General features: G+C 38.9%; 1 protein-coding gene across 2 annotated transcripts in view; it reads right to left on the reverse strand.

Annotated features, from left to right (window-relative positions):
- Window positions 1-1,007: 1,007 nt before the first annotated feature.
- LOC135235901 (cholinesterase-like) overlaps window positions 1,008-27,176 on the reverse strand; it is a 57,823-nt gene continuing 31,654 nt past the window's right edge. Inside the window, exon 4 of one of the 2 annotated variants that reach the window (XM_064301907.1) lies at window positions 1,008-1,365. In XM_064301907.1, the coding sequence (XP_064157977.1) occupies window positions 1,337-1,365 (29 nt within the window). In that variant the 3' untranslated portion in view covers window positions 1,008-1,336. Of the gene's footprint in view, window positions 1,366-25,654; window positions 25,765-27,176 lie in introns of those variants that run through there. The other variant, XM_064301908.1, reaches the window with a different exon arrangement.

Here is a 27,176-nt window from a genome sequence, read left to right on the forward strand (position 1 = left end):
TGAAATTTGCGCAATTTTGCAGTGCAAATGAAAATTATTTTATTACTTGCCTATAACTTAATTGAGGATAACTGGTTATATTGGATGGTATTCTGCATTAAACATTAATGTTTAAGCTCTGCATATGCACTTATGATTTTTTTTTTTTTTACTCTGACGTAAGTTTTAAATTGCAATTGTAAAATACCATTTGCTACGAAAAAATAACTATAGGCCTACCTGTATAGACTCATGCATCGTATGCCACAGGGTTAAGCCGTGCCTACTTTATTTTCTTTTTTTTTGAAGCGCTAAATAAATAGATATGACCCTGAAATCATGGACGTCCTTCTGTCAAAGTTTATGATCCTTTACGGGGCTATTTCTGTTTTCTGTGTTTGGTGTGGTAATCACTGTCAATTTTGTGTTCAGAATCTGAATTTGCGCTCTCCACTATCATGAAGTGTCACTAAATTAAATGTTTACACTTTAAAGCAGCAATAGTATACACCGTTTGTATGCGGTGCCATGTTTGACAGTGGTTCTAAGTTCTCCTTCTTATCAATTATACTCCCAGCTCGACTGAGGAGGCAAGACACGAAAGAGAAAACTAGTTGGGCCAATGGGGGAACAGTGTACAACCAGGGCTCATGGGAGTTGTAGTATCACATAGCATCACCTCACATTGTAAACTACAATGTTTTTTTTTCTTTGTTTGTTTTTTTGTTTGTTTTTTTCATAGAAAATGAGACCAAAAGTTCGCCCGCCAAAGTGGGAGGTAAAAGTGACGAAGTTACACGCCACTGCCAAATTCTACCTGCATCTGGCGGGTGGCAGGTGTTAATGTCAAGATTTAATTTAGTATTTATATTTACAATTCATCAAAATATCACATTCAGAGGTAATTATCATACCATAGTGGTCACAGAAAGGAATATAGCACATACATTGGTGTTGAATTACAATTATTCATAGTTTATTAGGTACATGTGCAACACAAGAAATAGACTGGACCCACTTGTACTACCCACTAGTACTTGTACTGCTATTACTACTACTATTATGACTACTACATATTATTAGTAGAAGAAGAAGAAGAAGAATTAAAGAGGAAGAAACATTGTTATCATCAATATGCAAATGAATTAATTCACTATCGTTAATTAATTTGAAGTCTACATTTAGCACTAAATTTTAATAAATACACTTATTTAAAACAATAGAGAGAAGCGGAAATGAATCTCAGCTCATACTCTTTGACATTTGTGCTTTCAGGCACTGCTTTCTTCTTCCACTAATTTATCTTTCAAATAGGGTGGTGATTGACATGTCACGATAGAATTCTGGATGATCCACTTCAGCAAATATTGCTTCCATTGAGAGTTGCTGGAAAGGGAGTAAAAAGTGCATTGGTCATGAACTTGCATTAAACTACCAACAGGGACACATGCCACTGAACTGGGCATAGATCAAAAGGGAAAGTGTGGTGGATTGCAGTTTGCATGGTGATTGGGAAAAATGGAGCTATTAAAGTAAAAATATGAATTACAGAGCTAAGTATAAGCATGTATAAGTATTGTAAATGCAGGCTTGGCTAATAGCACGACAAATGCAATGAAGGGACATACAGGCACACAATGCAATTAGGCATAGCAAATGGAGCAGCCTTATTTTGAGTCTACACTAAGTCCAAGGAAAAAACCTGGTTAATATCAATCTTTCAGGATACTTTTCAATTTTATACATATATTTATACAACTAAACATTTACTGAAATCCTTAAACATCTTTTTCATGATCACCACTGCTTTCAAGAACTCAAGCACACAACCTTCTATTTACAAGTCCATTCACATTCTGTTCCCAACAGCAGTCAAAACAGATAATTTCTGAAGTACAACATTGTGTTCACATGGTAACAAGAATGAATTGATAAAGCATCAGACGTTCCCAAAGCCCCTCATTCTCCTCCTCTCTATTGCTGCAGTATAATAACTAACGTCCTGCAGGAGGCGCTGTGGCTGGACTTCCAGTGCTGCACTCTGGGTTCAAGGCACAGGGGGCAGCTGTAAGTGAATAAAAAGCCTGTGTCTTGGCTAATGAGGCGAATCACAGTTCTGGTATGGCATAAGATGTGCTCCCAGTAGAGAAGGCCGCTACAGCACAGCAATTAACAACCGAGGTTGCGGTGCTGGAAGCAGGAAAAAAGCTTAATTTGTCCAAGCCGAATTTCCCCAGTTTCTCCTGGTCACTTGCTTATTCTGCATGTAGTACCAGAAATAAGGAGACTTCTGGTTCCAAGCCCATGCAACCTGCACCAACTCAAACCAGTGACTTTCTCAAACAACAGGGCACACAGCGAAGCCAAAGGTCCCATGTCTCTTTGCATGAAGGCAAAACAGGCTTATATCTTTCAAGAGAGACACCACTGTCTACAGCAGACATGTATACCAAATGAGCATAGTTCCACAAAGGTATGCATGTCCCAGTATGTGCAACCAACATGCTCTTCACAGTCCTTCGCTCAGATGTCAAAAAACAGGCAGCAACATTTAAAACCTCTGTCAAAAACTTAATCACATTTAAAACATTCTGTGTCCCATACTTTCTGGTTCAGAAAAATTTAACTGTCTGGCAAGTTCTTCCTTCCCCATTACTGTGGTTTATGCAGGTTATGATCCCCAGTGGGAAAATCTGAGCCTCGGGACAGTGTAAATGTGTAAAGGACTGTGCAAAAAGAAGAGAAAATCAGAGAGACAAGTGGCCATAATGCGTAATACCCATAGTGACGGAAAGCTTCACACCTCCCTCTTTGCACATTTCACAACCTACACACATTCACCTCCCCAAGTGCTTGCGGCAGGAGGAGTGTATAGACAGGTAGGGGGCTGGTGGGTGGTTGAACTGATGTTACTCATCTGGCTATGAAGGCTCCCCTGATCCCTAAGTGAGATGGTGACCCCATTCCTCCCCTCACTGCACCTCCAAGCCAGCAAATCACCCACAGAGAGATTTGGCTTTCATCTCCTAACTCCCACTGACTATATTTTCTAAGGAATTGCCTTTGTTTCTTAGCTGTGTCAGCTGTGATTTTCTTTCTTTTTACATGTTCATAAACCCAACACATTTTTGAAAAAAAAAAAACTTAATTTTAATCAAGCGCATTTACAGTAGATCATGCACTGAAAGCCCAATAGGATTGTCAGAGCGACTTGACGTAGATATTACATTATTTTCAACTTCAATTGCTTTTAAAATTACAGTTATTTCTTTTTCCATGCTTCATCTTTTTTAGAACTATGAAACAACAATTGTGGAAAAGAAGCATCATGGCACCATGGCATTTGCAGCATAAAAAAGACCATTGTACATGATATGTGGAACAAACAGCTCCATAGCATATGGAATAAGATGCACAAGAGCATGTGATTGAAGGATTCATCCATCTGTTCATCCATTATCTTCACTCGCTTATCCTGGGCAGGGTCGTGGGGGGTGCTGGAGCCTATCCCACCGTGGAAGATTCAAAAGCTAATACAATAGTATAATCTTCCAATGACAACCAGAAAATACTATAAGTGCCAGAGTGCCCCCCCACCGCCCCAATTTTCACCTTACCTCTTCTGCAGGCACCACACTCCCACTGATTCCTTCTGTTTTTCATTTCTCACTTTCCCAATCACACCGGTTAGCTAATTGACAGCACTCGAGGCAACTGGGGAATTAGTAAATTGGAAATGTCCCCTGTCCAAAAGGAATGGCGTTTGCAATAACAAACCTGATACTGAAGCTGATGCTGACTTAACAATGTCATGAGCAGTCATAAAGGGGTCGTTACTTAATAGCTAGAAACTGCAGCCTTTAAAGAATCAGTGTCTTGAGTTTGCGTGAATGAGTGCTCATTTGTGTAAGACTGCCTCTATATGTGTCTGTATCTGTAAGGAATGAGTATGAGAAATGTATATCTGCATGTCTGGTGTATGTATGAGTGTGAGTGAGAGTTTGGGGCAGTCAAAGACCGAGGAGAGCGCAGAACCCCAGTGTGTAGTCTCACTAGGCTGCAGATTGTTCAGCTGCTGTTTGCTCCCATGATGCTTTGCCCACAGGGAAATCAGAGGAACTCCAGACACGTCCAATGTGCCTCATCGAGCTCTGAGCTCTCCACATCCCACAGCTTTCCCTCTCCCTCGATCTCTTAACACCTCCCCCATCTCCACACCTCTCTCTCTTTACCTCTCTTATTGCATTTGTCTTATTCCCACATTTTTTCTTCAGCTGATAAAGAAGGCAATGGACAAGAATTAAAGGAACCTGAGAAATGAAAGTTTCTCCATCACAACACATCATGGGAATGAAGCTGTTTCCATATACGCACTATTGTATTTCAATCAGCCCATCTATGAATATATTAACTCAACATGACTGTCACATGGGCTGTTCTTCAGTTGCTCCGTCCTCAAGATAAAACCCAGGCTGTGTTCTTGTCAGTCAAAACTGCCTTAATATTCCCTTAGGACTCATTTCAGATCTCTCCACAGCCGCCGGTGGGAGAATCGAATCATGTTTAATGGATAACCAGTCTCTGCCGACTATGCTAGTTACGATTGACAGCTGACATGAAGCGTGATTCAAGCATGACCCACTCCCATCATGATCCCCCAGGTGTTTCAGATCGTTTCCCAGCCTTGGCTCCATCCCTGTGCAGGAGACTGTGTCTGACAGGCTCCCCTGGACCACAGCTCAGCATCGCTGCAGATGATCCTAAGTCCAGTGTTATTGTACGGTGTGCTGCTACCCCAAACTTGCCCACTGTTACCGTATGTCATTACATCAAGTGAATAGTTATATGTCATAAGCCAGAAGTACCAGAATGCAAGCCATATAAAAGTTTCCTTACAGAAGGAACATTGCCATTCCCCATACCTTTGTGCTTTAATGATGGTACTGTATATGCATATCCAGGAGAACCTCAGAGGTCAGAATCTTTTATAATTGGATTTTTTCAGATCTCAATAATAATAATAATAATAATGATTATTCGTTTTCTGAAAGCATAGATGCATAATATGATGCAGCTAAATAATATAACTGGTCTATGGCTGAGAACTTCTTGTAAAAATGCTACCTGTTAATGACTGTAGCCAATGTAGTAGAGTGTTTCTAGAAAGTAAGTGTGTCACTTACTGACAAACTGGAATATATTGACCATTAAATGCACTAGAACCATAGGCTATATGAGGGAAACCGTGAGCGTAGTATAAAATAGTGTAGTATATTAGGTACTTAACTGGGTTCTTAACCTAAAAGCCTCAGGTTCAGTTCCCAGGTAGGACAATGTCATTGTATCCTTAAGCATGGTACTCAACATGTGATGCTTCAGAATGCATCCAGCTGTATCGAAGGATACTATGTAAAATAAAAAAACACACACACACAAACTGTGTGAGTTGCCCTGGATAAAACATGTTGGAAAAGGATTCTACTCCTAACATGGCAGATTTACAAGTGAATTTTGGGATTTGGAGTCAGTTTCAAGTGGGTGGTCCAGGACTGTGAGTAACCAGGACAATCTGTGCTTGCTACAAAATTAGCACAGTGAAGGACGCCGGAAGAGAGGCTTATGGGATGTTAAATCCTCCCAAGGGCCTAAGGCCTCAGGCCGCCAGTGACCTGAGGCCCTAGACATCCATGGCCCTGGGGTAGGAGTTTGCAATAAAGATATGCTATATACTATGAATCCTTAGTTAACGTATAACATTTTTTTTCTTGGATCCTAAAAGTTCTGGGAATGTGAAGTGAAAAATATTTTGTTCAGTACATCAACTCTCGTTGAAACCTAGAAACATATCCAGCACAGTACAATTGTGCATTTGGAGTTGATGTGAACAGCAGTATGGGCTCAGCTAGGACAAGCAATTAGTCACTCGGCAAAAAGCAAAGGAAGTGATTCCTTCTGGTGCCTGTCTTCCACTCAGTGACAGTGGCAGGTGGAGGATAAAGCCATTGCAGTGATGGCATCCTTTGTAGAATGTATGAGTCATTTCTGGCTCAGCAAATTCAACACTCGCCGGAGGACTCACAGCATGTGGTGGTGAAGGTCAATGGTGCCAGGTGGAGGTTGGGTGTACCAACCACAAATGGCACTTCAAATCACAATTTGTTGGTTCATCGCAGAGATCAAGAGCAGCCTACCTCTGTCAGAGGCCAACAGTGCCTTTCACTGAAAGGAAGATTAAAATTTGACACGAAGTGCGGAAATATAAATGTGTACTGCACTAAATATTGAATAAAGGGGTGCTTACTGTATGTATATGTATTGGTTTACTGTCTACAAGTCCATAATTGTTTTATGAATAGATATCCTATTACAGGAACCCCTGAGTATTTAAATCTTCAAGCTGCTCATCTCCTTACTGTATGATTTGTACCTCCTTTACTTGTTGACAAACCTTCACCTCTCCACCATTTCACTTAACTCTGTCACAATCTGTAACTGTGCTAAATACAGTACAGTATATAGTGCAATGCCCTACATCCACTCGATATAGGGCATCACACCATATACAGAATTTAACACTGAAACAGACTGTCGCTATTGCAGTGAGCGCATACCATAAAAATATTACATTTAAATTTAATGGAATATCTATCCATGAAACCGCAATGGCATATAAAAAATATTAACCTTTTAAATGGCATTGAATGTCCTACGATTTGGAGTGTGACTGGAATGAGTCTCATTTGACTAAGCTTTCAGCACAATGTAGTCTCTGCAGAAGTAATGTTTTGGCCTTCGAGGAACACTGTAGTGCACCAGGGTCTGCTCCCGAAACAGCAGTGTCCTGACATAAGCCACTTCTGCTGAGTACTCACAGATTGAATTGGTAGGCCTCTGACTGGTGTTCACATATTTCCTGCAAAGGCTCGCCGATGCTCTTTTGGTTGCCTTGATCTTCACAAAACATATTCAATATATATAAAGAGACTTTTCAATGTACCACATTACCTGAATAAACCCACCTGTGAGAAGAAAGTGCACTTGAGGAGATGCTACACTTGAAAAGGGCCTTACGGCTAAATTCCACCCTTAAATAAATGGCACTTAAGAAATGTAAGTTGTAAAATGAATAGTTCTGGTTCTGCTTGCTGATAGAGTTTCAGCCATGTGTATTTTCATAGAATATCACAACTCAAATAGATTTTTCCATTCTCTGGGGAATATCACTACATGTCAAAACAATGGTGAATATAGTGGTATTGGATATCACTCTTAAATACTTTGATGTTTGGTGCACTATATGTAACCAGTGAGGTCCCAGCCTACTGCTGAAATGAAGGTATCTTAAAATAATTAGCTCATGCACTGCAATGTCAACAATGGAACGTGACAAAAAGATTTGTGTATTCCTTTTCACTGCGGCTCAGCTGTGCAGTCATTGTATCATGCACAGCTGACACAAACTGCAGGCGCCTGATCGAACAAAAGGGTTGCACTTACATGATGAGACTGGGCATACCCTTCTGACTGACACTAAGCCGACTTAGCAAAGATATGACCACACTGGCCATATGCCAAAAGTATGGTCAGTATTTAATCACGCTAATCCATTATGAAAGACTACTCCTGTTCACACAACCATCTCGGTGTGCTGTTTAGCGGGGGATTGGGAAGCGGATAGTAAATCAGCCCAAACAGCTAAACTGTAGCCACAGCATGCCAACACAGTTGTAATTCCACAGTGTACTTTGAGACAACTGCCTTTACAATTAATATTTAGCTTAGCTAAGTCACAGCTGGGTTCTTCAGCCTTTGCATTCTTGTTGGCCCATTGCCTTTGGCTGTTAATTGGAGGAGAGCCGCTTGAATCTGTCATAACCATTGGATAATCAGGCAAAATCTTTATTTACAAAATCTTATACTTTCTGAGAGGTTCCTGCGACTCATTTTTTAGAATACACCAGCTGTGTGATACATTTGTGAATGTTGTGGCATTTGGCGCCATTTAGGAACCCTGGGACCAATCGTTATTTTCCCTTTTTTCCTCCCTTTTAATGAGTAGTAGTAGTAATAATAATGATAATAATAATATAGATGTTACCATAGGACAAGCTGATTTTCTGTTCCTGCAGATGGGTTGGAATGGAGAGAGGGCAGGGGTTTGGGAGGTATTTTGGGGCGTGGGGTTTTAGTTGATGTAGACAAGTGGTGGGTGGGAGGTCTTGTGTGAAGGGTTGTGCGGAGGGATATCTGGGTCTGTTGCTGAAAATCACTTATGTACAAAATGTCAACTAAAATAAATACAGAGTAAGAAACATTCAGAACTACCTTGAAGAGAATTCTTCAGATAGTTAGCCGGCTAAGCTGTTAAAATTCCAGATATTGAAAAGAGCTTTGACAAGCATGGCTATAGACAGTTTGGGTCTAGCTGTGGACAGTCTTTTTATGCTTGGGGTTGTGGTGACCATTGACCAAAGGCTTATTGGGAAAAAACCTGGACACCCCCCTGGTAGAACTTTATTTCCCAATGAATAAGCAAGCAAAACATGTTCATTGCTTTTTTATATATTAGGATATTCTCTGAGATCGCAGACAACAGGTTAGGTAGTTTCCCATGAATCAGAAAATGCTCCTGCCTTGAGCAGTCGAACATTAAAGTATATCATGTTTTACTGAAGTTTGAGATTTCACAAGCATGAATTTGTGACACAAATTTGGGGAGGGGATTGCTCAGCCCAATCCATGCACATAGCAACTGAAACGACAAATTATCTTAACTGCATTGATAATAATAATAATAATAATAATAATAATAATAATATTCAGTTTCCTGAGTTTCTGCTGTTTTAACAACCCTTTTGGAAGGAATTTTGCTTGACGGTATATTTAGAAGTACCATCTGTATGCTGGCAGGCCCCTGGGATGTTAGATTGCTCAGTCCGGCCCCTGTCCAGTCAACATTTTTCAAGGTCTGCTTCTTTTTGAATCAGTGCTCTTGAATATGTGCTGCATTTGTACATCAGACAGATAAAAAAACAATACTGTCTAATTCAGTGGTAATGAATACTCTGTTCAATGTGTAATTTTATGTGAAATGGATTGGGTGAACAAGCATAAAAACCTTTCCAGAGGCTCCCTATCAAAGCCGATACGTTGGAAATAATGGTTCTGGCTATATTTATACACCAGTTATAATTACAGACTCACGCTTTTTGCATTGCCTATTTTTCACTACTTATGCAATTTTGCAGTGTAATGTATATATTGGAATTTGCAAGTAAGTTCAATTCATATAAGCCATTTCTGTGTACTGCAATGCTTTTCAGGGGAAATAAAACAGCGTTATGGACATTGTTGCACACCGGCGGCATGCTTGCAATTAAATACTAAACTGTCAAAACAATATTAAAAATGAAGAAGCTTTTTGGCTTTGGTTCGATTTTGAAAAATATTTGAAGCTCTCAAAAACAGATGAAAGGAATTCTTAAATAATAAGAATCTGTATCTTGACCCTCTATTATATAAAGACTGTCCTAATACCTGATATGTGCTAACTGATATTAGCATCACATCACTGTGCCTAATAGCTACCACAGACTTTCAAGTAAACAGCATGCAGAGAGCTAATTGATAAAAACAAAAACAGCAGAATCACAAAGTGCTCTTTTTCTACTGTATGGTGCTAAGAAGAAGGAGTGAGTTATAGTCTGTGAGCAAAGCGCTTAAACAAGGACTTTGATCACTGGGTGTGACCACTAATATTTTGGACGACCGGACGATTCACCATGAAACTGCAGCTTGCCCATGAAGCAAAGATAGTCTCTGCTTGTGCGGTCAAAACTGTGACCGCAAATGCTCCTAAAGGAGCTGCTTCAGTTCCCAGCAATGTGTCAGGCTTGACAACAACATCTGCTGACAAGCATACGATAAACCTAACATAATGCACCAGGCATGCAGGAAAGTAAAATGGGGTTGTAAGTTTTAAAGGAATGAAATTAACATCTCAATGACTGTCATTTTTTAAAGTTGTTTACAAAAGAAAGGACTGTTTTTGGTGTGCATTTAGCTTATTCCTGATTCATCGAGAAATTGGTCATTACTGACAGTCAACCTTAGTAAAAATTAATTACTTTTTCAATGAATTCTAATAGCATCCTAAAACGATAAAATAAGTTCAATTGAGGTGCTCCTGTTTATTTAAAGCACTAATATTAACTCAGTTGAGAAGATGCACCTCAAAGAAGACATTTAATTATTAGCTTTACAACAAATAAGTATCAAAGGATGTCAATCAGTATTAAACTGGTTATTAATTCAAACTAATCAGTTAAGAGCTGTCAAAAAATACACAAAACACATACATACAGCAGAGGTGGCCAGTACAGAGCTTTTGTTGCTGAAGGCTTTCTGATAAAGAAACACCGAGAACGACAATATGTCTGAAAGCAAGTTTTGTGCCGAGCAATAAATAAAGCCACCAAAAATAATTTTCTTTTTGATAAATACCGTGTGTGTGTGTGTGTGTGTGTGTGAGAGAGAGAGAGTGAGAGAATGTGTGAGAGAGAGAACACGAGTATGTGTGTGAGAGAGAGGGAAGCATTCAACACCATCCATCTAAAAGTGCCTGACGGCTTGCTAGATACAGCGTATATGGCAGAGAGTTATGTAGACATAACTGTAGTGATATTTTTTCTTCTCGTGACATCACAGCCTTGATCATTTGAGAAGTTCTCACCTCACAAAGCCAGCCAAAGACAAAGAGGCTGCCCCTGCAGCAGCGGTTATGTTTAACCTTGCATTACCCTCTCCTCAACTCCCACCATCTCTCAAGAGTCACATTAAACAAGTGCTTAGTGTGTACCCATGATGCAGAGTAAATACATGGTCACCTGACTCAGTAGAGAGAGAGGGGGACTGAGAAGACCCAGAGGCAGGAATCGGTGTGGGAAAGCTAGCACAATTTCTCTGGTCCGGTAGTCCTGTGTATATGTGTTGATTGCATACACCTCCACCATTCATATTTCAGAAGTCCAGCTTACAGATGGAATATGTTAACGTAGCAGAGTTCATTGCTAGTCCGCTTGCACAGTATCTCTTTTTTCCTCTGATGTATGTCAGTTTAAAAACTGAGATTTTTTCTGTGTTTTTTTTTTTTTTACATGTTCCATCTTTGAGAGACAAGTAGTGTTTGGGATCACCCTTTAATATGTTGAGGTAAGGATGGGCATGTCATTATGTAAATCATTGTACCAAGCTGACATTGTGACCATGTCTGTTATCCATAGGTGATACCCACTAGACATTCTTTCCCTCTACTTATAATTATCACCCGACCATTATTTCATCTTTTGCTGTGTTGCAAAGTTGCATTTTTCTTCTACGCCTACTTAAGTAGCCCCCTAATCAAAGACTGAGGTGAATAAATAGGCTCCTAATTATGTTGTTTAAGTTCTTTCATACTTTTTTCTTTAAATGTATTAACAATGAATGTTTTACCCATTATCATTTTCTTTGTTTTTGAATTTTTCATCATCAACCAGATGATTAATTTTTGTGGCCATGTGTCCACACTTTCACCAATTAGGAGACTGTTGGTACCTCTTTATGCAATGTTTGCAAATTAAGGCCAATGCAAACATGGGATTTTTATTCTTCATGGAAGTCATATTTCACAACCCCTCTAAACATAAAAACACCTAATTTAGATGATTGAAAATGAACTGTTTTTTTATTTTATTTTATTTTTTTAATTCTGGGATTGCAACTGTAGTTGGAAGGACTACCAGTATACATAAAGGGTCTACAGGTCTAAAGCTGGCAACCTCTGGTATAGAATATAAAACATAATGTTTTTACATGATCTTTTCAATCACATAATAATATTTTCATTATATCATAATTGAATGATTATCATGTTACAATGTAAAGGGTATGATACTCATTACATTTTAACGTTATCTTTTCATGCTAGTTTAATCTTGTATTAATGCAATTATCACATTATAATATAGAGGATATTATAAAATGATTGTGTTTTAACGTAATATTTTCACATAATAATTTAATTAGCTTGTAGTAACATAATGGTTATCAGGTTATAATCTAAATATATTTATATATAGCAGCAATATGCTTCTGCACGACAATTTCTAATAAAATAAGGCATTTAGATGTTTAAGACATGCTAATCAGTACATCATTACATGAAACAATTATATGAAAACATGATGAAATTATACCGTATACTTTATAATGTGATAATCATTGCATTAATATGAAACTATCGCATTATAATGATAATATAATCTTTTGCGTCATTATACAATGTTACACCAACATTACACCACAAACACTGACAGCTATTTTTATTTTTCTCCTGTTGTTGGGGCAGCCCCTGTCATTGTCACTTGTTGCTGTCACAAAAATATATTGGTGACAGTAGAAAAAGCATGAATAAACAGCAAGAAAGAGAGACTGAGCAGAGAGGAAAGGGCAAGGAAAGATGCCACTCGGCTGCATATTGTTCTGCCATGCCTGTCTGCTATTGCCTGAAAGACAATAGTCATCTGCAACATTTAGAAATGTATGTGACAGATGTAGTAATAATAATAATAATAAAACAACTGCTTTTTAGTTTTATTTAATAAAATGAACAGCGGAAACATGTATATGTATTTATGCCAATAAAGCATTGAAAACTGAAATTGGAAAAAGAGGTATGATAATAATGAATGATACACATATTTATATAATACATTTCATGCACCTCACAGACATTTACAATGAGGGGGTAACACCCAGTGAGAGCGATTAATTAACCAATTAAACTGGGTGATGATTCGATGGTCAAATTGAGAACGCCAGATTGGAAATTTAGCCAAGGCATGACATTTACTGGAAAACCTCCACTGTTTCCAGTAAGTGTGGTAGGACTTGTCATGGCCATAGTGAGTGAAGGCCTTGATTTGATATCTCAGTGAATTAACAGCTTCTCCTACGGCACAGTGTCCCACCTATCAGCGCTTTGGGGCATTAGTATTCTGCTTGATCCAATGAGATTCATGCCCCCTCTAGGCTCACCTATACCATTTCAAACAGCAACCTGTCTCCCCAGGAGAGAAAATGCATAATGTATTTCCTTGAAAATGTGTCATACTTTTCATGTCAACAATCAATTGCAAATCTGACTCACTATTCGTATTCATTTGAAAAATGTTTCTTTGCTTTCAATTCACTTAAGCATATTTGTTAAACTAATTCCATCCAGCTGCCTTATTTTCTCAATGCAAGACCAAACAACAAGACAGAAATATGTGTATACAAGGTTATGAGTATCCTCCTGTTCTTGAATTTTATGCTCATTGTGGCACCAAAATTGCTTGAATAGTTTCATAGGTGAAACGGCCAAATATTGTCGTGTGATAAAGTCACCTCCCTTTGGAGGCACTGAGATGCAGCATATGGTTTCAGGCTGTGAATTTAGTCAGTGGAACTGCATCCGTCTCCTCTAATCCTGCTTCAAGGGCCAACTGCTTCCTGAAAATGGAACAGCAGCCAAGGGCCCCGACATTAGAGGGAATTTTGCTCCCAATTCACCTCCAATCCCAACCCCCGACCAAGAATGCTTTGGCTTAGTATCCTATTTCTACCAGCTGGACCTCATCAGCCCTAAAGAGACCTGGAGAGCTGGAGGTCCTCTTACCCATCATTTTGCAACCGCATCCTCTCCACCAAGGGGAAGACGGAGAGGACCACCTGGACAAAATCGTCTCCTAGCTCTTTAAACGTAAGCTGGATGGGTAATTATACATTATTGCTGGCTTTGTAGCCACTTACATAAGCCCATCAATGAATTGTGGCACATTATCTAACATCTGATCGAGCAGAGACCAAGCCGAGTCGGTAAAACCACTGCTATTGTAGTCAGCACAACACAAGAAATATAATGAACTGTCATTAGATCAATCAAAACCACTTGACTGGTTTGGAGGGGGAAGGTGATCTGAGGGAAATTGGGTGTATTTGGCTATGCTCACAAGGTTTCTTCCCATATGTCATATCGGCACAGTTTCTCCTCACCACTTCTGATTGCTTTTGAGGGCATTTGGACTAGAGTGTGAAGCATATTGTGACATTTTCTTGTGCCATATTAATGCATTTTGGTTCAATTTTAACAGGCAAATTGATGATGCCCAAGTTGTCCTCTTAGTCTTGTGCAACCACCAATGAATGGGCCGCAAAGTACAAAAATGCAGAAGCGATTAATCAATGCCTGATTATTCCTGTAAACACTTTCATGTGATGTACTTCTCTCATTCCTTCCTACCATTCTTTAATTATTCTTTCTTTAGAGGTGCTCTTCCATGTACAGCAAATTGAAAGAGGCCAGCGCTACCCAAAAGGAGACAATTACTCCAAGGTCACTGGTGAAGTTAACATTAAGCACCAGGGACATTTAGAAAAATTAAGCCGTGAATCTAATTTATTTATTTGTTTATTTCCTGTCTCCTGACCTTGTCAATTTTGCCAAGGCACACTCCCTTCGAATTGTCTAAGAGCCCAAGTCCAGCATGGTGCCCTGCTGGATCACTGTCACTGTCTTTCATCTTCTATCCCTCCTTCTCTATCCCTTTCTCACTTATTTCCTCTCACCATCTCTGTTCCTCTGGCAAACTCCCTTTCTCCCTTAATGTATATGCATTTGCTTCTGTTTTAGGCACGCCATCCTCTTCTTCTCTTGGGTCCCTCGTCTCATACGTCGACATATTTTCAGGTTTCATCGAAACAGAACATTTTATTTATTTCCTGCTTTCAGCAGCACTGTGGTCAGCTGCTACTTGTTGTGAGGTGAAGTGGATTTTTTACTCTCGTCTCCTTGCGCAACTCCATGTAATCATGCATCAATCAGTGTGCAGGAGCAGCAGTGGACATTACAAAAAAGTGCAAACGTACTGCTACAAAGGACTCTCCTGTGCTGCGGCATTTGGGAAGGACTCTGGGCCCCACATGTTGTATCTGCAGACATAGAGCATGCTGTATTTTTCTGTGTGCACACACACACAGAATACAAATAAATAAATAACTGCAAATCCTGTTTTCTCTGATAAAACAAACAAAGAAAAATGAACAGCTCTCACGCCAGGATGATATACTGTTCTAATCTCAAGCACTTCTCTTGGACCATTATGCAACCCGTGGTAGGGCGATACAAACAGACAGACGTAATTCAATATGAGGCTTAAGTTGTGTATTATGATTTATTTCCATCGTAACAGATTGACACAATGAGAACAGAGACACAATCTGCTCATGGTCCCACAGTGCTGAATCACCCCCCCTCCCCATTCCCCCCCAAAACCCTCCACATGCTCCTCCCAAAGCCCTGCTTCCAAGCACAATCAGTGAGCATTAATTCACCGAGCAGCAGAGGATTGGCATCCCCTACCTAAGCATCTGCACATGTATGTGTGTGCATTAGTGCGTGTGTGTGTGTGTGTGTGTGCGTGCGTGTTTGGGGGGATGGGGGGAAGGGGGGCGTGGGGGGGGGGGGGTAGTGGTTGGGGGCAATGTTGTGGTTATGCAATGTCCCCTCCCATCCTTAAATTGAATGGGGACACCCAACAATACCCTGTTACCTGGCAACAATGGGTTCCAGGGGGCCCATCACCTGCTGTTGCTTCTAGAACAACCCTGTGGGAAGTGAGGTGCATGGGCTGTGTGTAACATACAGCGCAATATGGAGCTTTACCGCTGCCTGTTTAAAAAGTGGACTGAGCCCTACACCCTGAAACACAGGAATGCCAATTTCATACTCTGTGTGCCATTGGCGTTGGATAATTTACCAGGTACTTTACCATACCTTACCATAATCCATGGCAGGCTTGGGCAAGTGGAATAAATAAGCATAGGCCTATATAAGGCAGCACTGCTGAACCAAAGAAAGGTGGAACTATGCAAGCTGAGAGCAGCTGCTGAAGTACCTGAAGCCCAGAGCACTATTTCAGGGAGCCCCTGGCCATCCCACTCCTGTACCATAACAGTGATTTCACAAGATTTACAGAAGATTGCCAAAGTTCAGAAAAAGAGCAATGCATTCTTGTATGGTGTAATTCACATGGCATAATGCATCACTCTTAGCAGATGGCAGGTCATTCAAACAAGCCATGTCTAGATTGTGTGTGTGTGTGTGTGTGTGTGTGCTTGTACAAACCAGTTTGTGGTATGGGCATGCATATGTATGCATATGCAAGGAGCAACTGCATGTGTTTCTCACAGTCAAAGGTTTTGTTTTGCAGCACACATGTGTTTGTTTGTGTGTGTGTGTTTGTTTCAGTGTGCTCTCATTTATCATTATTCAATTCATTTTTCTGAGATTTGCTGACAGTGGAACCTTTACAGGGCCCTATATGAGTCAGAGACAGTGATATTTTATGTGCAGTGAAAGAAAAGAAAGAGGGGGAGGGAGTCATTTAGTGCTGAATGCATTAATTAGCAGAGATATATGAGGAATGAGGATTTCCACTCTGAGGGATAGTGATGCTAATCCTGACAGAATGATGCAACAAATTAAAGGGGGTGTGGTTCTAGTTCTGAATTTCTGCTGAAAAGAGCCTTTTTCTGTGCACTTATGCCCTGGCCAATCTGCCAATCACAAGACAGGAGAATTTGCTGGAAGAGTTCTGGAATGCAGCCAGGCACCTGTAATTAAACACCTACACTTCTCCAGAATACAATTAAAGTCTCCCTATCTTGCCTTTGAGAAGCTTATAAAGGGCACTTAATTCATACTGTTATTTAACAATTACCCTTTCAAATGAAACCAGATTATTATTCATGTGCTTTTACGTTACTTTAAGTGAATTGCAGTGCTGATTCTGAGAATTAGCATTTCTGTATTCTTAAACTGACCCAACATATATATTCTTTGTATAAACTCTGGACATTTAGGAACAATGTTTAAAATGCCTGATTTAGATGAATTACATCTAACAAATAATTAACTGACTTTAAATAGTAGAACAACGGCAGCAAGTGTTACTGCTACCCAGTTATTTGACATGTTGGCACATGGTGCAGTAAAATAATGAAGCACTCCTGAGCATCCTTGCTACCTTGCAGTATGTTTTATAATGTATCGAGGTATTAATTCTTATTTTCTATTGTTATAGAGTGGCTTCAGTTTATTGTGACTTTATTTTCATTACCAAGTACACTTGAATTCAATGGCAAAATGGACATTAATTCCATGCTTTATTGTGCATCGTACACAGTTAGGCACATACAAACTGCTATTTTAATAAAAATGACATTTTTTTAATGCAATTGGTTCATAGGCATAAACACCATTCATTAAGGGTTTTGCCTTGATTTACTCTTTCAAATTTGTTTTTCATAGAACGTAAAATGGGACTCAAAATGGCCTCTGAATGGCATTGTGGGAAGGCTGGTGCAGGTTCTGCAGTCTGTTAGGATGGCAGTGTGAATCACTGAGCATAAAATAGCATCAGGCTTATTTACAGGCTCTGAAGAAAGCAATGCAAGGAAAGCAGGGGAAGCACAAATCTGATTGGTTGGTAAAATGTTCAGAATACAGATGTTAGTACTTGTGCTATTACAAGCATGTGAGGGTTAAACGGGTGCAGCATCCTCACAGTCACATGGGGTCCTCATTCAGAAACCAAATGGCCTGGGCAGTGTGTGAGGGTGATATAATAATTCAAAACCCCATGCAGAATTCTTCAACCTTGATTTGGCCATGCCTGCATTAGGCCAATTTATAACCCCCCCCCCCCCCCCCCATCTTAATCAGGCTTTGAAACTGTTACCATGGGAACTTTTGCATTTATACGGCCTTTCCAAAAATTACGCCCCATGACAACTAATGGCTCAAGAGGTAGGCCTGAACAAACCCACATATGGAGGCCACTAACCCCGGAATTTGAACACAGACACAATGAGCTGCTTACCTTAGTCTGTACTGACCACAGTCACATTTTGCTGCTGACTCCAGGCTTTATTCAAGGCAGAAATGCGGGGTTACTCACCCTAAACTTTAATAAAGGCAGACATGCAAAGCTACTCACCCCAGAGTAGAAGGCTTGCCAGCAGCTTTACCACCCTTCTTCTGTCAAACTGCTAATGCTAAAGCTACACAGGGCTGAGCTTAGTAAGTGGGTGGGAGACTCCTAGGAAAACTAAATTGCTGGTGGAGGAGGCCATTTTTTCCCACTGGACAAAAAATCCAATGCCCAATGGCACAGCGATGGGGGCACTGTGCTGTAGGAGGGTTTATACTGCAGAAGAGCTGTGGAATGAAGTCCTAATTCACTGTCGTCATTATAGATCCCATGGCACTTTCAGAAAGAGTATAGGTGTTAACCTCAGAGTCCCTTTTAAATCCCCCAAAAAACTGGCTGTCCACATATGGACAAATTACAGTTGAGATAATGGTTAAATACTTGCTACCTGGTTATATAAAAGTAAATAAAAAGACTGTACTGAACAAAGACACAAGGCTACTCAGTCCATATATTATTGAATGAAAACAGGAAGGCTACTGTTCACAGATTCTTCACTGAACACTGCTGCTTCTGCTGCTGTTGCTAATAATAATAATAATAATAATAATAATAATAATAATAATAATACACATTTACCTACAAAAAATGAGTCACACTTCCCATCAACAAAAACATGTCTCTCTTAACTGTGTGTTGGAGGATTCATCTTAAAGTTTCACAGGGAGCGACATACTGAATTGAAAACAACACAACTATCTTATGTTCAATAAAACATGTGTTCTAATGCATTTCTGACAAATTGACAGCTGCAGTCATTCATTAAAAATGCCCAAAGCAGGCCTGTACGGCCACAGGCTGTTGCTCCCTTTTCAGTCTTTCTTTTTTTTCCCCAGCATGGTAGCAACCACTGATTCATCGTGGGGATGCTGAAACTCCCTGTCAGAAGGATTATGCAGTGGGCCTTACAAGATCTTCAGATATGCTCTAGTTACACCGTCAGGCAGGGACATTTACATCATGGGCCTTTCCCAGCTAATGCGCATCATTCCGATATTGCCGCTGGGAGGCTGAAATAGCGTAACGTTGTTACAACCTTATGGTTATCGTGACACACGGTATTGCTACAATTTAAAAGAGTACTGCCACCTGTTCACCCAAGTAAGTACATCTGAAAGGTTTTTTTTTTTTGGTTTTTTTTGCTTGTACAAAACATGCCTGCACGTTAGTATTTTGGGTTGTGTATTTCTTCTTTGATTTTAATCAAATGTCTCAAATGCTCATGCTATTGGTGAACTGCCCACATTATAAAGGATCAGAATCAGAGGATGCAAGGGCAAACACAGGTAAAGTATTGGAATCCATTATATGACAGCTAGGGAGCTCCTGGAAAAGCTGTGTTAGCTGCATTTCCCCATTAACCAACAGAGTAAGGGTATAAAGACTAACATGCAACTTCAAAACATTGAGATTTTAAACCACAGGGAATTATGCTGACACCCTGAAGCCCTGCTTTTATACCATTCGAGTTTCAGTCACTTGATTGCTTTTGACATTTTCTGACTTGGGAACGCTCCTTTTTAAAAAGGGCTCAACAGGATTCCATCACTCATTCATCAGTGCCACCCCACAAGACATCATAATAATTCCTTTTTTTTTCCTTTGTTCCCTGAAATGTTAAGAAAGCTTTCCACAGGCATTCACTTTGGTTATTACGGTGTCTGTCCATCTATTTATTCATGGTTCTATCTCCCATCTAATATCAGACAGGGGCATCAAAATGAGCAACTGACAGTCAGACAGGAGACAGAAATTGTTTCCTAGACCGTAACCTTTTGAAAACAGATACCTTTTCTTGCCTACAAAGAAATTCATAACTTATTGAGACAAAGGAAAACATGTGTATCAAATGAATCAATGAGCCACTTAGAAATATCCAAGCATATGCGCACCCTCAGTTAGCCTACAAACATCAGTATAATATATACATATATTAACAAACATATATGTGTGTGTGTATATATATATATATATATAGATATAGATAGATAGATAGATAGATAGAGCGAGAGAAAATTGTGTGTGTTAAACAATATACAGTGAGTTCCATAAGGTTTGGTTCAGAGATTGGCTTCGTACTCCACAATTTTAGATTCACATTCAATCAATACATGTGTGGCTAAAGTGCAAATTCTGAGCTTTTATTTAAGGGTATTTTATTTTGGTTTCGCCAAGTAGAAATTACAGGACTTTTTATAAATCTTCCATTTCAGTGAATCATAATGTTTGGTTATGGTGTTTCACAATGGTGTTTCTGCTTAATCAGGTGTGTTTGCTGCAGAAACAGGATGCTGAGGTTACAGTCTGCTGAAAAGCACCTAAAACAGCCTGAAGAGTCTGACAGAAGGAGGAGTAGTAGGAGTACTTTCAGAAGTCAGAATTCAAAATTTCAAAATTGTTTATAGATGTGCAAGATTGTCAACCGGCTAAGCTGACAGCCAAACTGTATTAATGCCGATTTAGCAGACTTGCACTGGATCTCGTCTTGGCACTTAGAGCTATAAAAAATTGCAGTTACTAAGCTACTATCTCTCTTTGTTTCAAATAAAAAATAAAAACCTAACCAGTCACTGGCTTTCTACCAATCACCAATTATTTTTCATATGGGCGCTATATTATTTAAGGTGTTTGTTCATGGCAGTTTGAGGCCACATCCAGTTATTGTATTAATGCTCATGTTAGCAAGGTAGACTAAACTAGAAAAAAAAAGTTATTCAAAAGTCAACTTTATACAAAGTCAGTTCTTGAATGATATGTATTTTAAACGATTATATGGAAAATAATTAATAAATATTAGATTTCAGAACATTTTAGAACCCATGGTTACCATATTTGTAGTTCCTTTGAAATAAATATCACATGGAAACATTTTAGAATGCATGGTTGCCACATTTGTATTGACTGATTCTAAGAGTAAAATTACTCCAAGCAGGGATGGATCTAGAAATGACTTATGCAGGGAAAAAAATATACGAAAGGGCCCCCTCCGTGTGTGCATGCATGCACACTTATACTCGCCACCTCTAGGGGCCCCCTCGATCCACTAGAGACCGGGAAAGCTTTCCCTGTTACACCCCCTTGACTCCACCCTTCTCTCCAAGTCCCACGGGTGACCAAGACTATAAAATTGTTTTTGAGACTGGTCTTGAGTACTGCAGCCCCGGTTAGGATACAATTTTTATCTTAAACTATAAAAATATGTGATGCACATCATGCATTTAAATGTCACTGCGGTGACAATAATATTTATTACATTTCATATCTTGAATTCAAAGTAAATAGAGATTAATTTGCTGGCAGGCAAATAGTTTTTTTTTTCCTAATTGTGGTATTTGTTATCTTGCCTGTCCACAGTCCAAAGTTATATGTTTTCTCCTTTTTTACCAATGCATCTCTTTGTAGAAGTATTAGGTATATTTCTATTACTGGTTAAATAGAGAATTTTAATCTATCTACCACATATGTTTTAGAGCTCACAATACTGTTTAAACACAAAGTTAAATAAAAAGTTCCAAAAAATAAATAAATAAATGTAAACCCAATTCCTCACACATTTTTAAAAACATACACATACCAAATTTTGCATTTTGCAACATTATTTACATTGTTATTAACCGCAAGAATAACCATTGTTATGGTTGTTAACCATAACCATAACCGTTGCCTATTGATACATTGTTTCACATTGTTTCTGAGGTACTAATCTTTATTACAAGTTTGATTTGTTCAATCCTACTCTCCCAAGCTGGAGTTCAGAAAAGAAACAAACAATTGCCTGTTTATTTCTTGCTTTACAACCACAGGAAGAAAATGTAAGACACTTGGGATGTAGCACACATAGTAATGTTAGGATGCTGCTTTAGCTACAGTCTAACTAAACAATTTATCAAGTCATCTAACAACGTAGCAGGAACTAGTGTGGCATTAATTAGCAATACTTAATGTTAATGCATAAACAGCTAGCTAATCAAGTTAACCAAATAAAAATTTTATTTAAATGTAGTTAATTACATGCACATCACATGGTTACCATACAGAAATCTGCACAACATGACTGCTGGCAATCATAATTTCCAACAGATCTGTTGGATCATAGCAACTAATCATTTTGTATGACTTACTGTCAAATTCACAGAATGATTGTAAGCCAACATGAGTTAATTACTTCAACTGCAAAACATTTTTTAAAATAAAATTAATATAAATGGATGAACACTCCTATGTTTGGTCAGAGTTAAGATGTTTATCTTGGGATTTCTTTCCACTTTCTTGCCATTGTTTTGATGTTTTTCTTACCACAGGGGAGTTTTTTTCCCCTTTACCTCTATTTCTATTTTTTTGTGAGTTCAAGTCCAGTCTCAATTTTCCTCTTTTCCTATAAAGTGTATTTGTGACAGTGTCTCTGTAAAATGTTCTATTCATATAAAATTAAATTGAATTCAGTTTGCTTTGATATCATCAACATTTTTGTAATGGCGCCAATGGGTGATTGAACAGATGGAACGTACTAGGATTGGAATTTTTGGGGCATGGATCTTGTTGAAGTTTATCTTTGCTGGCTGAGTTTATCATTCAGGTCCCTTATTTTCACTAACTGTTAATACAGGCGGGTACAGAGCTTGTTCCACTTACGACCGCAATGTTCCAAAACCAAACTTTCTCGTACAATTTAGCAGACACTCTTATCCAGAGCAAACTGAATCCTGTAACTACGTGGGGTGTGCAGAATTGAAAGTCCATGGGAAATTAAAGTGCTACAGCTGAATCTTTAGTCAGGCATGCTATAATGTCATCATCAGGTGTTCGCTCAGAAATAAAGGTAGACTTTGAAGATCATTTGGCTTCTTGTGTTTCAGAGCAGCTGCATTGGTATTGCACTGCCATTATAAACTAACAGAATATTAATGCATAAAGTTTAACTAAATGTAAACCTGCTATCTCATCAGGTTAAGATTTAAGTCTTCTGTTTATCTGTTTATTTGCAAGTTACCCAAGTAAGTTACTGAACAAATATTTAGACTACCTAGCATAATTTGGTCCTTACCTCAGCTTACTGTTTAAGCCAGTCTTATTAACTGCAAACCATGCGTAATGGTCCCAGGTATTGTGTACTTGAGCTTGCACATTTCTAGTTTAAGGTGGTACACTAAACGTGTGCTGCTAGAGTTCCTTTCTGAGAGTATACTGGGATGCACATTAGTGTCTGATATGGTGTCTCTAAAGCATTCTAGGAGTTGCAGTGCAATCTGTGTTGTGATGAACTGCTGAGTCTTTGCGCAGTGATATGTTGTATTTACTGGCGTCTTTGTCTTTGTGCTGTGATGCACTGTGCTCAGTTTGCACTATGACATGTTGCATTTAGTTATGTGCTTTCATATTTATGCTGCAATGCATTGCATTATGATGTGTCTCAATATGTGCTGTGCTGTTTTTTATTTCTGTCTTTGCACCGTGATGCACGTCATCTATAGTCTGCTGCAATCTCCAAAGGTTGTAATCACTTGGAAACTCCCACTAACACAAAATACCACTCTCAAACACATTCAGTACACCAATACAGTTGGTGTTTTGTGGTGAAGGGTACTTTTATATAATTTTGTTGCTTACAAGTATAATTTTAATTGAGTTAAAACCTGAACAAAAACAAAGAGAAAGAAAAAAAAAAGAAAACATTGTAGCTAATCAAATTTCTAATTCTACTAAACTGAACATCGCAGGATCAATGAAAGTGTATTGTTTGTGCTCTTCCTCTTACCTTTTTCCCCCAGTGGTCGATGTGCAGTTATGTTTGTTTTCTTTTTCCTACCTGTATTTTGTTCAACAATTTTCTAATAATGGAAAAGAGGTTATGATATATAAAGCAAATTTTTCACACATTAAAAAATAACAGATGTACTATGGGTGGCTCGGGTAACTACAGTACAGCTACCAACCTAAATGGCCCTCGTTCAGTCCCCTGAGCTCCTGAATTTGTTCCCTTTAGACGCTGTCTTTGGCAGAGTAAAATACGAGAACTAACTATCAAGCTACTTTCCAGCTGTTCAGCATGCATACTGTACATATGGCTGCGAGAATAGGAAATCATATCACAAGTTAGCCCCTGTGCACTCAAAATGAAATATTAATTTGTGAGCATATCTGAAATGCTAGAGGGAAGAGAAGCAGATGGGTGTTTGTCTTTCAAAATTACAGTGGATTTCTCATTGACACAGCCTGCATATCAGTGTAAGGTCATTTCTTTTCTATAGTCATGAAAATATAACCATATAAATGTAACAGAAATATATATATATATATATATATATATATATATATATATATATATATATATATATATATACTTTAAACACTGGTAATTCATTGCATTCCATTTTTGGTTCTGCTCTCGGGATAATTATTATTTTTTGTTTGTTTGTAAACCCGGTCCATAGGAATGTATTTGCTCATTCCAAAGACCTGTGGGCTAGAAGTGGAGAGGATCTTGCAAAATAGATGCAGAAAAGCAATTGGACTGGCAATTACTGAACCAGAAAGCTGAAATGGAGTACCCCCCAGAAAAGGGATTTGGGGCGACCAGACTTGCGGCATCATGACACTGGACCATCTGCCTATAATAGAGCATTTGTCCTCTGAACATTTACATATTCATTGACATCACATTCCATGCCGAGTCATATCTCACCTTTCCGAGAACACCCTTTTCTTACAAGGCATTTCAGCCTATACAAAGCACTGGAATGATGAAAAAGCCTATCGCTGTGTTACCTTGAATGGATGGATAAATTGAGTTTATCCTTCCTTTAGTTATTTAATGTGTTCTTTTCATGCTGAGAGGCTCAAGTCAAAGAGAGGTGCATTAATTGGATGGTCATTATGTCAGATTTTATGCTGTGTTTCTCGAACATTTCATCAAGAAAGAACTTATTGCCAGTTCTTCAACAGACTGAAGGAGAGGATCCTTACATGCAAAGAAAGTTAGCTACTAAATATAAATTCCAGTGCCTCTTGGATGTAGTACTAAAGCAAAGGAACATGTTTGGTTGAACACACGCACGCACATACATGCATAGGTGTGTGGGTGTGTGTGTGTGTATTAAACAGTGAAAAGAAACAACACTGAAATATAGATAAGCAGCAGTTTTTCATGCACATAAGGAGCAGGGTGCCAGTCAGCCTGCGAGGCTGAAGCGCTGTTTGATTGCGCTGCATCGGCTGCCAGTTTGAGAGAACCACTCGGCATACTCTTTCACCGGTGCTCCTTGAATCAATTAAGGCAAGATAAATCTAACCCGCTAAAGTGTGCAGGGAGGAAGGATGGCAATATTTTGTGTCTGGAGGACAAGGCGGCCAGCTTCTTGTATCGATTATTAAGAGCTTTGAGGTGTTTTACGCAAACTGCCAGCACTGATTGAACAGGCACATACATTTATTTATTTATTTATTTATTTATTTATTTACTTTAATTTTGTTTGGGTGTGGGGGGGAATATATTTATGTATACCATATAGCCTATACTGTCAAAAAGACCAATACTGGACTCGGGATAACAGTCATAAAAGGGGGGAGACAGGAAGAAAGGGGGAATAAGGGGGGAAAAAAAGGACAGAGGGTTGAACCAGGGGGAGCATTGGCAAGTTTTGTATTTTATTTATTATTATTTCTTTGCCGGGTCGATAATTATCGTCTCTTCATCAGTTCCAGCCCTCTTGTTCTGTATGGGAACAATCATAGTTAACATTGTGCATTTTTTTAAAAATCTTGTACAAGAGGTTACATGGTCAATAGTATTTTCAGCAGCACTGTTCCCTATCAGCCTAATCTATAAATCAAATCAAATCAATTTTGTTTTTAGAGCGATATTTACAAAAGATTGTCGCAAAGACGCTTTACACAGTAGCAGAAACTACAGCTAGCTAACACTTCGTAGTGTTACTTTTGTCAGAAGTTAGCTAAACTAACAAACTAAACACTTAGCTATGTTAGTTCAGCCGGGTATTTTCCTCCAAAGAAGCATCTAGTTAGAAAAATCATTTGGGCCATTTTAACTCTAAAGTGACTTGCAGAACTTTTTTGACTCAGCAATTATTTGATCAACAAATGAGGCAATAACAATGTGCAGAACTGTGTATTTTCCCCATAATTTTCCCATTATGAGACACACCCCCTCCCCAAAAAATAAATAAATAAATAAATAAATAAATAAATAAATAATAATAGTAATAAATGTATATTTTTTATTTTTATTAATAAATAACATATTCATTGGGTCTACATGATTCCCATGGGCAACCCATTTCTGTATCAAAACGACAGATTTTGCCCAAAGGTTTCAAGGTATGTTATGTCCTGTCTTCCTGGTAATTACATTTTTCCTCCCTTAATTTACATGGTTGCTTGGGAACCGGATTGCTGAATTTGTGGCCAGTGGTTAAAGGGGAAGAGGCCATGCTACCTAAATGCACATCCCGGAGCAGCTCTGTGGGGTTGCCTGCTTATTGATTCTGACAGAGACTGAGAATCTTCTTTCTCATGGCAAAAACAATATGATATTCTGTGTTTTCTTTTAAGAACAAACACTATGCTAATATATTTGTTGTCATCACGTTTTAACTCAAAATGTTTAAAAAGCCAATCGCCTGAGGTTCCATCCATTGTCCTCCACACAAATTCTGTTTACCTCTGCCCCCTTCCTCAAGTCCATGTCAGGTTTATGATTGAGTGAATTCCACATTCCAACTGAAAATGTTCAATTGTTAATTGAAATTCCCATTGGTTGAGTATTGAGGAATTGTCAGAACACTTTGGCCGTGCGGAAGAGGAGGAATGTACTGTTCCAAAAATATCACTTTTTGAATAAAATTAAAAGGATGAAATATTGGATGAATAAGCACGTCAAAAATGAGAAACAATGGCATATGAAGCAGAGAAGGAAAATGAACAATGTGAAAGCAAGTCACTTGGCTGCTTCAGGCCTGCCCTTTGCACCCTCCCAGTTTGCAGCCATTGTTCAAGCCAAAAATAACGTGAGAAGGCAAATATTTGTATGATAATCTTTTGCACTGCTCAGTATGCCAGGCCTACTTATATCAATCTCACAGTGCTGCAGAACTGAGCAGAGCAGTA

Source organism: Anguilla rostrata, chromosome 12 (assembly GCF_018555375.3).
Source record: "Anguilla rostrata isolate EN2019 chromosome 12, ASM1855537v3, whole genome shotgun sequence".
Taxonomy (NCBI): Eukaryota; Metazoa; Chordata; class Actinopteri; order Anguilliformes; family Anguillidae; genus Anguilla; species Anguilla rostrata.